General features: G+C 44.7%; 1 protein-coding gene across 7 annotated transcripts in view; it reads left to right on the top strand.

Annotated features, from left to right (window-relative positions):
* EIF4G3 (eukaryotic translation initiation factor 4 gamma 3) overlaps positions 1-13,115 on the top strand; it is a 3,593,176-nt gene that overhangs the window by 1,624,215 nt on the left and 1,955,846 nt on the right. For all 7 annotated transcript variants that reach the window (XM_044063163.1, XM_044063168.1, XM_044063165.1 and 4 more), the window contains one exon: positions 7,395-7,463. In XM_044063163.1, the coding sequence (XP_043919098.1) occupies positions 7,395-7,463 (69 nt within the window). The remainder of the gene's footprint in view (positions 1-7,394; positions 7,464-13,115) is intronic.

Genomic DNA, 13,115 nt, shown 5'->3' with positions numbered 1-13,115 from the left:
CATAGGCTATTGGTCTACCCTCTTGAATGACTGCACCTTGGCCAAATTTAGAAGCATCACAGGAAAGAGTACCTTGTTTGTGAACATGATAGTAGCTGAGAGTTGTTGGGTTAGCAGTTTTCTGTTTCAGGATATCAAATATTCTCTGGTGTTTTTCTGACCATGACCAAATTGCATCTTTGCATGTCAGCTTCACTAAGAGAGATGAAAGTTGACTCAGATTGGGAATAAACTTGGCTAGATAGTTGAGCATGCCAATAAAACATTGTAGGGCTTGGACATAGTCTGGAGCTGGCATCTCGAGAATTGCTGTTTGCTTTGAAGGATTTGGTCACATGCCTGAACTCGTAAACAAGTGACCATCATAAGTAACTTCTTCATAGCCTGAATTTGCATTTCTGCAGATTCTGCTTAAGATTCACTTCATGTGCTCTTTCCATAACTTTCTTGGTTTCTATCATGTTCGACTTCACCATTGCGTTGTCCTAGAATATTATCTACTATGATAACATGAGGATAGCCAGAAAAAATTTGCTCCATTCTACCCTGAAAAACTTCTGGCAGAATTTATTCCAAATGGCATTCTTAGAAATCTGCATCTTCCAAATGTGTTTAATGAAGATTTTCAGTCAAGAAAAATTTCCCAAAATTAACTTTGCATCTAAGACCGAAAAAGCAGTGGCATTTGGCATGAGGGCAGCAACTTCAACTTTACGCATTGGATGATGAGGCCTTTTTAATGCTTTGTTCAGATCTCTTGTATCAGTACATTTTCTGATATTTGAGCTTTTCTTATGAGCTACTACTGTGGAAGATCCACATTCAGTAGGTGGTTCTACTGGACAAATTACTTCTAGCTCAGCTTTGACTCTGCTCTCTATATCTACTGCAACTTTTCGTGTTGGTCTGACAACTGGGATGACCTCTGGGTCTAACTTTCATAGATTACACAACTGGTAGTTTGCACAGTTTGTCTGCAAAAATATCAGTATACTCAGCAAAAGGAGTTTGGGCAAAGTTTGAAGTGTTGTCATGCAGGCTTGCTTGGTGCATCTCTTCATTAAGTGAACTCAGTCCCATTTTCATTTAGCCCACCAATGACTGCAAACGTCTGACTACGAGAAACTTCAAGTTATAGCTGTTCCCAGCACAATTACATGAAAGCACTACTGAGCCTTTGGTTTGAATCTCACCACCACCACTGCCATAAGCAACAAGCTTCACATACTTTGTCAAATCAAGTTGTTCTGCAGCTTTTACTCTAGCAAACGTTTCTGCAGACAGAACATTGCGCTTTGAGCTCTACAAGACTTCCCATTAACCAAACAGTACAAAAAATCTCATTCTTTGCCCAAATCTACTGCAGTGACTGCTTCACCAAGCACAGATGTACTATTAACATAAAAAGTAGGGTTGTAGCTTTCTAATTGATCAACTTGCCTCTTGGAATGCTCTCTTTTAATAAAAGACTGTACCTTATTTGATTTACAAAACCTTTTGAAATGATTCCACTTATTGCAAGAGTGACACTGCTGACCAAAAGCTAAGCACTTTTCTCTTTTGGTCTCGTGTTTTCCACCACAGTTACGAAGTTAACTATGAAGCTAGGTGGGTACACATTTTGACTTTACTGACTTACCCTTATGCTTCGCCGAACATGCTCTGAAATTTGCTGGAAAGACTCTGGTTTTCCCCAGGGACTGTTACAGGACCTGCAGTAGATGCCATGTGCTTGGGCCTGTTTTTTTTAACCACATGCAGCATACTATCTACATGAGCTTTGTCACTGTGCTTTCCGGAGCTATTCTCATTTTTAAGCATACTTGTGTGCTTTTTTGTAAGCTTGTAGATATGAAAAATCTCAATGGCCTTATACAGTGTCATATCACTGCCTTGAAGCAAAATCTTTCTCAGTGTCATTAATACCGCACGCAAGCCTGTCCATCAACTTATCTCTCAGATCACCATATCTGTATGTATTACTCTTGTTTCTCAAGTCAGTTATATATGCTGCAAAAGTTTCACCAGGTTTTTGATTCCTTGTGTAAAATAAGTGTCTTTCCATTCTAATATACGTTTAGGGGTTACACATTACTCTAAATTTGTTTTAAGCACTCAGAGGGTCTTCCCTTGTTTCAGAAGGTACCACTATATGGTGATCTTCCTCCTCCCCTGCAAACACAGCAGGTGCACACACAAAGGAATGCCGTCTTTCAATGGCCTCTGAACTAGCTGAATTAAGCAGAATAAATGCCTTTGTACGTGCATCTTTGTCAGAAAAAAGTCTGTATGAAAATATCGTATTCCTGCTCACACTGCAATTTTCTGCAGTATTAACAAACAAACGTTGCAGGTCTGCAAAATCCTTCTGTCATGCCTATAAATTATAGTAAAACACAATGCAGAATGGCCCTTGTAATTGTCTGCACATTCACACACACCAGGTACTTGTAATAAAATTCAAATGCACAATAAACTCTTAGAAATACAGTACTGTGCGAAATATGTATTGAAATAACTGTACTTTGCAAAATATTCTTTGAAATAACTGTAGGTTCATAGGTAGGTACTAGGCTGTCCGCCCAAGGGCCTTAGTAAGCCTAGCCAACAAGGTTCCCTGGCTTATGCCACCCATTAAAGTTATTTTCCTGTACCCCTGTTGAGCAGAGCTGCAGAAGTGGTCCCCGGGGTGTATTTCCTATTTCCCATCCACTCAAGATTTTTCTGGAAGAGTGCTAATGAGGAACTTTGCTTGACATAGATGGGTAGCTTGTTCCAGAGTGTGGGAAGTCTCTGCGACAGGAATCTATCCCTCCAGCATGTCCTGTTTATTGTGGCGACATGGTTTAGGTCCCTAAAAGAGTGTAGCTCAGAGGGATTGGGATGTCTTTAGGTGTAGCATGTCCAACAGCTCTGGGTTTGACATAGCTTTATATGTTAGGCAGAGATCACCTAGGAGTAGGCGATAAGCTATGTAGTAAAGCTGCTGCAGATGTTCTTGTCAGGTACATTCCAAAAGAGGCGTTGTACTCTATAATGGCTCTAATGAGTGTCGAGTAGAGGGGGAACAGTGACCTCTTTTTTTTCCTGAATGAGAACCCTTTTGTGATGGTGTGCCACGTAGAAGGATTTCCTGACTACTGTGGTGATGTGATTATCAAAGGAGAGACTACTGTCCACCTGGGTCCCAAGGTCTCATCACACATTTGGCATTAAGTAGACTGCTGCCTATGTGGTAGTTCATGGGTGCAGAGTTTTTACCAAAGGGGATGACAGTGCACTTTTTGGCATTCAGCTAGAGGCCATGGCTCTGACACCAGGCATCTGTCTCAGTGAGGCCCTTTTGTAGGATGTCCACATCATTTGGGGACTCGACTATGGCTCCTAGTTTGCAGTCATCTGTGAACTTCTTTAGCCAAAGGCCTTCTGTGTTAGCCTGTACTTCAGAGAAGTAGATACCAAACAGGAGAGGTCCCAGACTGAACCCTGTGGTACTCCACTTGTCTCTGGTTTGAAGTCGGATTGGAGTCTGCAACTTTTACAGTGTGGGTTCTGTCAGTGAGCCAGTTGGCCACCCATTTTGTGATGTAGGGATTTATACCTAGTTTAGTGAGTTTAGCTAGAATTCCAGAATGGGGGATGATGTCGAAAGCCTTGGCGAGGTCAAGATAAGCTGTGTGAACCACCTTACCCTCATCTACGGCTTTGGTGACTGCTTCAAAGAAGTCGATCAGGTTCAGGACGCATGATCTGCCTTTCACAAACCCAAACTGGGTGAGGTCCAGAGTTTGGAGGTTACCAGTGTCTTTGAGATCCATGATGACAAGTTCCATGGCCTTACAGGCCAGGCTCGTCAGGCTACTAGGGCGATAGTTCCTGTGATCAGGGGTGGGTCCCCCTTTGTGGAGTGGGATAACTGTCGCTGTGTGCCATTCAGTGGGCACAAGGCCTGACGTGAGGCTATGATTGAACATGTTGTTTAGGTGGGGCGCCGGTTTGTTCTGAAGTTCGTGTAAAACACAGCATGGGATGTTGTCCGGTCCCATGGATGCTGTGCTTTTGGCTTTAGAGAGTGCAGCTTTTACCTGTTTAGTTGTGATTACAGGGACTCTGCATTCTTCTTGTAGAGATACGGGCCCTTTAGGGGGTGAGAGGGTGGTAAAGTTAGCACTGAACCTATCTGCCAGGATGATGGCAATATCTGTTGGTTCTGTAATTTTCGTACTGTCGTGCTGTAACTCAGAGCAGATCTGGGTGTTGCCATTGAGATTGTTGACATAGCTATAGAATGCTTTGTGGTTGTCCCTAGAATCAGTGGCGATTTTGTTTTCGTAGCTAACTTTGGAGGATCTTATAAGGGATCTCAGCTTCTTACTGAGGCTGTACTCTGCAAAATAACTGCACTGTAATACTGCACACACTTGCAAACACTTTGCACACTTCAGATATTTTGAATAGCTTTATTTAATACGAAAAAGTTGCGCAAAGCAAAAAAGTCGTTTTTCCCTTTTTTGTATATTGTATGTGATTTGGATATTGTTTCCAACATTTCCATAATTATTTTGAATGTTTTTATCAAGATGCCACAGTTTAGGACATTTTGTTTAATAAGAAATTCGTTTTGCCCATTCTGAGTGCTTTGTTTTATATTTGTAGCAAAATAAGTCATTTTAAGCAAGTTTTAATACCTGGAATTTGTTTGGCATGTTTTGTGAGTTGTTTGAGCAGTAGGGATGATCCACTCCTGTATATTCCTCCAAGTCTAACCCATTGTCTCACGGCTGTAACTCTGGATCCCATTCTGACACCATGTTGCTTTTATGTGCGTTAAGAAGATGTTGAGACTTGGATATTGGTTTACGTAGTTTATTGTGTACAGATAGATCAGGATGGATGGCAGGAACATTAAACTTTGACTACATACTTGCATGCTCACTCAAAATGGCACTCTTGCTTGCAAGTGCTAAGTACTTATATGCATGTGCTCACTCACTGGAAAGCTTCTTAAAGGTATATCATACACTCTGATCTACAGTTATCGGTAAGCAAGAGACTGTTACTTCATTCTCTGAAAGATTCTTGTAGCCACCAAGCTGGCACCAGAGAAGTTGGGAAAGTGCATATCCATACTGTCCAGTCCTTTGGTGCAGACTAAGGATGCTTTACTGGGACAGATTATACTAAACAGTACTAAATTCTAGTAACTTTAATGTTTACACAGTACTGAGCTCTACTAAATATGTAAGTTTTGCCACGTGATACCCAACTAGCTGCTCAAAGCTTGTCGGCACACAAGGTATTTGCGTTGTATTGCTGCTTTACAGGGTACAGTTTTATTGACTGTTCTACAGGAGAAAATTGGCTTTCTAGGTGTTTGCTACTGTACTGGGCTAACCCGTAGAAATGTACAAAATTTGCAGTTGCCCAGAAAAAAAAACTAATGAGCCATCTGGCCAGTAAAGTAACTACACTGCGAGTCATTTTGTGTATTTCCCAACTCTGATAGACCAGGTAAATACCTTCTGCCACAAGATAAATAAACCCAGTCCTCCTAATGTAAAAACACAGTAGAAGACACCCGCAAGTGCAGTCTTTATGTATGGCTTTTTGAAAAGGGTTGGATTCTACAAGTATTCTGTAAGCAGCAACTTAGTCCTCTGTACATATGCGTACCAATTATTGTAAACTTGAATGCTTCTCTAGGTCTAGATCAAGCTGAGGTCATTCTCTTCCCCTTCCAGATCCCTAACTTAGTCCTCTGTACATATGCGTACCAATTATTGTAAACTTGAATGCTTCTCTAGGTCTAGATCAAGCTGAGGTCATTCTCTTCCCCTTCCAGATCCCTAACTTAGTCCTCTGTACATATGCGTACAATTATTGTGAACTTGAATGCTTCTCTAGGTCTAGATCAAGCTGAGGTCATTCTCTTCCCCTTCCAGATCCCCAACTTAGTCCTCTGTACATATGCTTACCAATTATTGTAAACTTGAATGCTTCTCTAGGTCTAGATCAAGCTGAGGTCATTCTCTTCCCCTTCCAGATCCCCAACTTAGTCCTCTGTACATATGCTTACCAATTATTGTAAACTTGAATGCCTCTCTATGTCTAGATCAAGCTGAGGTCATTCTCTTCCCCTTCCAGATCCCTAACTTAGTCCTCTGTACATATGCGTACCAATTATTGTGAACTTGAATGCTTCTCTAGGTCTAGATCAAGCTGAGGTCATTCTCTTCCCCTTCCAGATCCCCAACTTAGTCCTCTGTACATATGCGTACCAATTATTGTAAACTTGAATGCTTCTCTAGGTCTAGATCAAGCTGAGGTCATTCTCTTCCCCTTCCAGATCCCTAACTTAGTCCTCTGTACATATGCGTACCAATTATTGTAAACTTGAATGCTTCTCTAGGTCTAGATCAAGCTGAGGTCATTCTCTTCCCCTTCCAGATCCCGAAGGTGCTCTACCCATTTAGCTAAGGCTGCTTCAGCAGTGACCAGTATGACCAACATAGTACAGGTGTATAAACTTGCTGTAACAGTAGCTGTTTGAATGATTACTGCTGTAATAGCCACTTCCTCTCTTCCTTCTTTCCCACCTTTTTTGGTGTGGTGGTTATTCCAGGGCGTGGGGAGTTATTGTTTGCTGTTACTGGCATTGTCCTTTCAAGGCTCTGCCTCCCTCTCTTTGTTAGCATGAAAGCTGTGAAGGGCTTCTCACCCAAACGTTTCAGTTCAGCTCGCCTCAAGAGCTGAGTAATGGTTTTTGCCTATGGAAGATGTCCTGAAACTTTGGAAGCTGGACAGCTGTTAAAGCTGGACAGCTGTTATATCCTGGGCAGGATATAACCCATATAGCTAAGGCTACTTGCAGCAGTGATCATTTGAACATCTACTGTTGTGGTAAATTTACTTACACAACTATACTTTTCTGAGTGTCAAGTTTAGCTCTGCTGTAATATCATTTCCTCATGAGTGTATGAGTTGCATAATGAATCCTTAAATTTGAAGTATGTCCATAACAGTAACACAGAATTTTTAATGACATGTTTTAATGATGGCTTCCTCTCCTTGTTATCAGTACGAGTAAAGCTGATCTGTCTTCACTTGGCTTTACTGGAGGGGCTTGAACAGTGGAAGAATTTTATTCATTGCTTTATAGGTTCATAGATTAGTGCTAAGCTAACTGCCCTTGCGAGCCATTTTAAGCCTAGCCAATTATCCCTTGTGAGACTCAAACCCTGCACCTTGTGTTTGTAAGGCAAACACCTTAACCATTAGGCCATCCTCCCAATCATTTTTCTACTACTTGTGTAGCACAGATTCAGTATGCATTTTATTTTCACTTACATTTTTGGGCCCTGTTGTAACATATTTGTGTGCATTTTGATTTCCAGATGAGGTGATTTGTAACCAGTTGAAGACAACAGGTGTGGAGGGTTCAGATAAGACCATCACTTTAAAAGGTAAACCACTGTGAAATGTAGAGCTGCAAATGATTCATTTAAACCTTGTTATATGTTGGTATGTGCTCTTGTTCTGTGCTGCCTCACCTTCTGAAATTACTGCAAAAAATTGTTCTGGAATTGATAGAACATTCTGTGCTTTTTAATTCTCTGTTTAGTCCAGATTTTCTACACTTGAAGATGTGGCTAGAAATGTGCTAATAGTATGTGTCAATGTTATCTGTTGGGAGACAGTTGAACACTGCTATAATACAATTACAGTGCGGTAATTAGTCAAGGGCAGTGGGTGGTTGATGGCTTTCACAGCACCTTGGCATTACAGACGTCTGTAAACAGATTTTGACATATGAAAACAAGAAGCAGAAGTTAATACATTGCATTGAAATTCCATATGTTATATGTATTATGAGTAAATCATTTGATCTGAAGTAGTTAACTTCATTTTATCTGCAACCTGTGGGTATTCGGGTCCATATCAGATCCGAGCCGGCAACTTATTTTCTAGCATCTGCTCCGAGCTCCTCCCCCTACCCATAATACACAACCATCTCCTATCTTCCCTCAGATCTTGTTTGCCACACCATAGTGAGCATTGTGGTCTCCTTTGCTCCGAGCTTCAGGGATTGTAAGTGTGTTTATTCTTTTTTCTGTGGGAAAGTGGTCGTTAGTTTTCCCTCCCTCCCCCTTTAAGTGTACGCTGTTCGTCAGTTCTAGTTTAAAAAAAAAAAAAGTTTATTAAGAGTAGTTTCTAGGCCCACTTCCCTTCAGTGTGTGCTAGTGTGTTGTGCTTTTTCTTTAGGGAGTGGCAGTTAGTTTTGGGCTATGGCTGATTAGCCTAAGTCAGTTTTTAAAAAAAATGCACAGTGTGTGGCCATAAGCTCTCACCAGCTGATGGTCGCACTCTGTGTGTAATCTGTTTGGGAGTGCCTCATTTATCGATCCAGTGTGCAATTTGTGCAGGCTTTAACCCGAGGGCCCTCAGGGATAGGAAGACCAAATTGGTTGCCAAGGGTCTTCTCCCTGCCTCCATGCTGGATTCTGCCACGGCCTCGGCCTTTGGTACTCCCACCAAACCACCCACTCAGACAGGGACTCAACCTCCTGCTCGTGCTGGTGTGGGAGAGGAAAAAGAAAAGGAAAAAAAGAGAAAGATGCAAGGAAGACAGAGGGTGGAAGAGGGATTGGCCTTGCAAGAGGTCTCCAGGTAGGGAACCTTTCTCTAGTCCACCATCAAAGGCTCTGAGACAACTTCTCCTAGGCTCTGCTCACCCCGTTTCTCGCTGGAGCCAATGGAGTCTTCAGATCCGAGGCCGTCCTCACTCTTGCTTCGCAGACCAGCCACATCAGAGTCTGTTGTCTCTTCCCGATCGACTCGGTGCCTATCGGACTTGGATGATGCGGAGATTCATTCAGACCCAAATACAGATGGAAGTCTTGCCAGGCCCCTCTCCCTCTGGAGGGGGATCTCCATGCCCTTGTTCCGTCCCATTTCTCCTTCCCCAGTCCATGCGGCTACTTAGGGGTTTTTGGACCTGAGACTCTTTGGAGCTGGTAGTTTGGTGCCAACTGTTCCTTCAACCTCTACTCCGGCTGTTACCTTGAGTTCGTCGGATCCGGCTAGTTTGCATCTGAGCAACTCACGGAGCCGTGGACAGGGAGTCGGGCCCGAGGGAATGGATCCATCTTCCGCTCTGACCTTTTCAGATTGAACCATTCCCTTGGAGCTCAGGCTATCCTTGCTTCGGCTCCGATCCCTGCTTCGGACCCGGGGAGAGCTTCTTCCTTGCTGGGTGCCAAGGAGGTGTGCTGCTCTTCGGCGTTTGAAGTAGTGGAGAGGGTTCTCTCCCAGGGATTGAGAACCTCAGCCCATCTCCTCGGATTCCATCCAGACTCCACTGGATTTGGTGACTACTCCCTTCAACCTGTCTCAGGGACAGCCCGTGCCAGAGGAGCCCCAAGTTATTCCCCTTGAGGAACCCCCTGTGGCTCACAAGTCCTCATCAGAGAGTCCCACTGAAGTAGGCCCCTGTAAGTGCAAGTGCAAAAGGAGGCAATTGGACTCCCCTGAGTCCCTCACTATGGACACTGGTTTAGATGGAGAGGGTTCCCCCAGGTCACCTCCCGAGGATGTCTCCTTCAGAGACCTCATGGACATCCTCCACCAGAGGGGAGGTTGGTCAGCCCCAAAACCTTCTCCTGATGAGTCCGTGTTCCTGGAGGCTTTTGGCACAGGCAATCTACTTCCTGGGTGTCGCTGCCAGCAGACCCCTTGGTGGACCTTACCACATGGGCATGGAAGGAGCCTGACACCATAGAGCCGATCCCCAAATGCCCTGACAAGTTTCTTTCTCCTCCCACGGACAAACAACCTTGGTCTAAAGGAGTCCTCGTTGACGCTATGGTGGTCGCAGCAGCCACCAAGAAGGAACTGGTGCAAGAGAGTTCTTCAGTCCACCCTCCGGACAAGGAGTACAGGTCAGTGGATAGGTTTGGGAAGCACGTTTGTCAGCGACCTTTTCCATCCATGCGTTGAACTATTTGGCACATGTTATACGGCTGCAGTGAGACCTTGTCTTGGAATTCGTTGAGTCTACCCCAGAGTCTTTATTGCAGCCGGACAAACTGTTCTCTACGAAAATGTTCAGACTGTAGTCTGTATCAAACACGTCCGTGTGCCTCCTTTCCCATGCCACTGAAGAAGCAGCTAGGGTGGCTGGGACAGGCGTAGCCATGAGGCGACATGCCTGGCTCAGGTTGTCATTTTGCAGATCCTTTCAAGGCGTCATTTACTAATGATCCCTATGATGGTTCCTCCCTTTTCGGGAAGACAGTACGTGACACTCTTGTCTAGAGCGAAAAAGACGGGAAGACTTTGTCTGCCGTCGGGATCCGCTTCTCTAACCCTCAGCGATCCTTTTCTAGGAACCAAAGAGGGCAAAAAAAGTGATTGCAGAAATCTCCGTTTTCCCAGGAGTTTCAGGACAACTCATCCTCCAGAGGCAGAGGGGGACAGGATCGACGCCAACCCAGAGGTAGAGGGGGTCACAGGAATTTTGGGTCTAGGGAACCTTTTTCTGACACACCCACTCAGCAGCTCTGAGGGGTTGCCCGACTGACCTACTCTGGAGGCAGTCGGGAGGAGATTGTCCTTGCACCCAGCGGCATGGGAGTCCATAACTGCAGATCGTTGAGTGCTACAAATAATATCCAGAGGCTACACTATCCCTTTTGTTGCCCCTCCAGGATGTCCCACCCACTCACAGAGAGGCCACAACTCTAGAAGTTTCAAAGCTGCTTCACAAAATGGTCCCCCTCAACCAGTCCGGATCAAGCGTTTACTCCAGGTTCTTTTTAGTGCCAAAAAAGATGGGTGACCTCAGGCCCATTTTACACCCGTCAACCTTGAACCTGTCTGTCGCCAAACAAAAGTTCCGGATGGTCACCCTACAGTTCATTCTACCTTATCTCCGAGAGTGTGACTGGATGTGCTCATTAGACCTCCAGGATGCTTACTACCATGTCAAGATCCGCAGAAGCTACAGGGGGTTTCTTTGCTTCCGGCTGGGAGCCAGTCACTTTCAGTTCAGAGCTCTACCCTTTGGTCTCACCATAGCCCCCAGGTTGTTTACCAAAGTAATGACAGTAATAGCAGCTCACCTGAGGCTTCAGGGAATTCAGGTATTTCCTTACCTGGATGACTGGCTCTTCGCTGCGTCCACCAAGCATCTTCTTTGACTGGCCCGAGACTATTTTCTTCTCTTGGCAGATCGGCTAGGGATTACAGTCAATGTTCACAAATCCCTTTTGCAACCAGTACAAGTTTTAGATTTTATTGTGGCACGGCTAGACACTTTGCAACTAAAAGTCTTCTTAATGCCAGACAGGATCTTAAATCTCGGGTACCACATCGCTCTAATTGTGGACCTCAAATTTCCAAAGGCGAGTGATGTTCTCCGAGCCCTTGGCTCCATGGCTGCTGCGGTCTCTATTCTCCCCTGTGCACGCCTTCACATGCGGGTCCTTCAATGGGCTCTAGCTGTCCAATGGTCTTGGCTAGACCTGCCTATGGATTTTCCGTTAAGGATCAGTCACACCTGCAGGACGTCTCTCCTTTGGTGGCGCCATTCACTAGATGTTGCAGCAGGATGTCTCTTTGTGGTATCTCCAGCCCAAGCCACAGTGACCACGGACACCTCCCAACTCAGGTGGGGGGGGCACTGTTCGGGAAGGACGGTCCAAGGCACGTGGTCCCAGATAGAGACCAAGTTGCACATAAATATTCTGGAGATGAGGGCAGTACTTTTAGCGTTGAAAGCCTTCCACACTGTCCTTCCTCTGGGTACAGTTGCAATTCAGTAGCCAGATCTTATCCTCTGTGTCGCAAGGCCATGAGAGTGTGGGAGTGGGCGATTTCCACTGGTCAGTTTCTGACTGCAATGCACATCCCGGGACGCTCCAACATTTTAGTGGACAGATGGAGTCTGGCTATTCTGATGCCGTACGAGTGGTCTCTGAAACAGTCAGTAGCGGAGGAGGTATTCCTTGCGTGGGGACAGCCTTGCTGCAATCTCTTCGCATCTCCTTCCAATGTGAAGTGCATCGAGTTCTTCGCTCTGCTTCCCTCATCAGGGGATGCCCCAGGAGATGCTCTAGTCCATGTTTGGCCCCTCTGGTTATTGTATGCTTACCCACCGTTACCACTCATTCCAAAGTTTCTTCAGAAAGCTTGCCGACTGGGGTGCAAAGTGATCCTTATTGCCCCATTCTGGTCTCAAGTTTGGTGCCCCTTCCTGTGGTCTCATCTTCTAGCTCCTCCGTGGATTCTGGATCCCTGCTCGGATCTAATCTCTCATACTTAGGGTGCCTACCCTCCCAATCTGGACAGTCTCAAGCTGACAGCTTGGCTGCTCCAGTTCCCTTGATTGCCAGGACTCCTTGTCTTTCATCTCCTGTTTAATCTATACTAGTGGCTTCTCTTATAGATTCCACTAGGAAAGTTTATCGCAGTAAATTGAGACGTTTCTCTATGTAGGTCTCCCAGAGAAACCTGGATCCTTTTACAGCCCCTGTTCCAGCGATGTTGGATTTCTTGACTAGTATTTTTCAGCAAGGAGCTAGTTCCTCCACGGTGAAAGTACAGCTGACAGCCATTTCTAATTTTCATGTCGGTGAAAATAATCTTGCCCTGGCCTCTTCTAGGCTGTGTAAAGCCTTTCTAAAAGGCACTTTTCTTTTGTGTCCTCCCATCAAAGATTCTGTTCCTCCTTGGGACCTCACTTTGGTTCTCGAGTCATTAGTAACTCCTCCTTTTGAACCTGCAGCATCAGTGGATTTAAAGTTTTTATCTTGGAAGACAACCTTCCTAGTGGCTGTTACATCGGCTAGGAAGGTCTGTGAGCTTCAGGCATTGTCTGCCGTGCCTCCTTATTTGGTTTTCCATAAGGACAGGGTCACTCTCCATACAAATCCTTTTTTTCTACCCATAGTGGCATCTCAATCAAAAATAAACAATTAATCTACCTGTTTTCTTTCCAAATTTTCAGAACAAAGGTGAATATAAACTTCATTTGTTAAAATGTTCATAGAACAACCCTTCTGTAAGTCCGATCAGTTATTTGCCTCATTTTCTAAACCTCATTTGGGAAAGGCCAT

This window comes from Protopterus annectens, chromosome 2.part1, assembly GCF_019279795.1.
Source record: "Protopterus annectens isolate FY-2018-M chromosome 2.part1, PAN1.0, whole genome shotgun sequence".
NCBI classification, from domain to species: domain Eukaryota; kingdom Metazoa; phylum Chordata; order Ceratodontiformes; family Protopteridae; genus Protopterus; species Protopterus annectens.
This window is presented reverse-complemented; position numbering and strand designations above follow the sequence as displayed.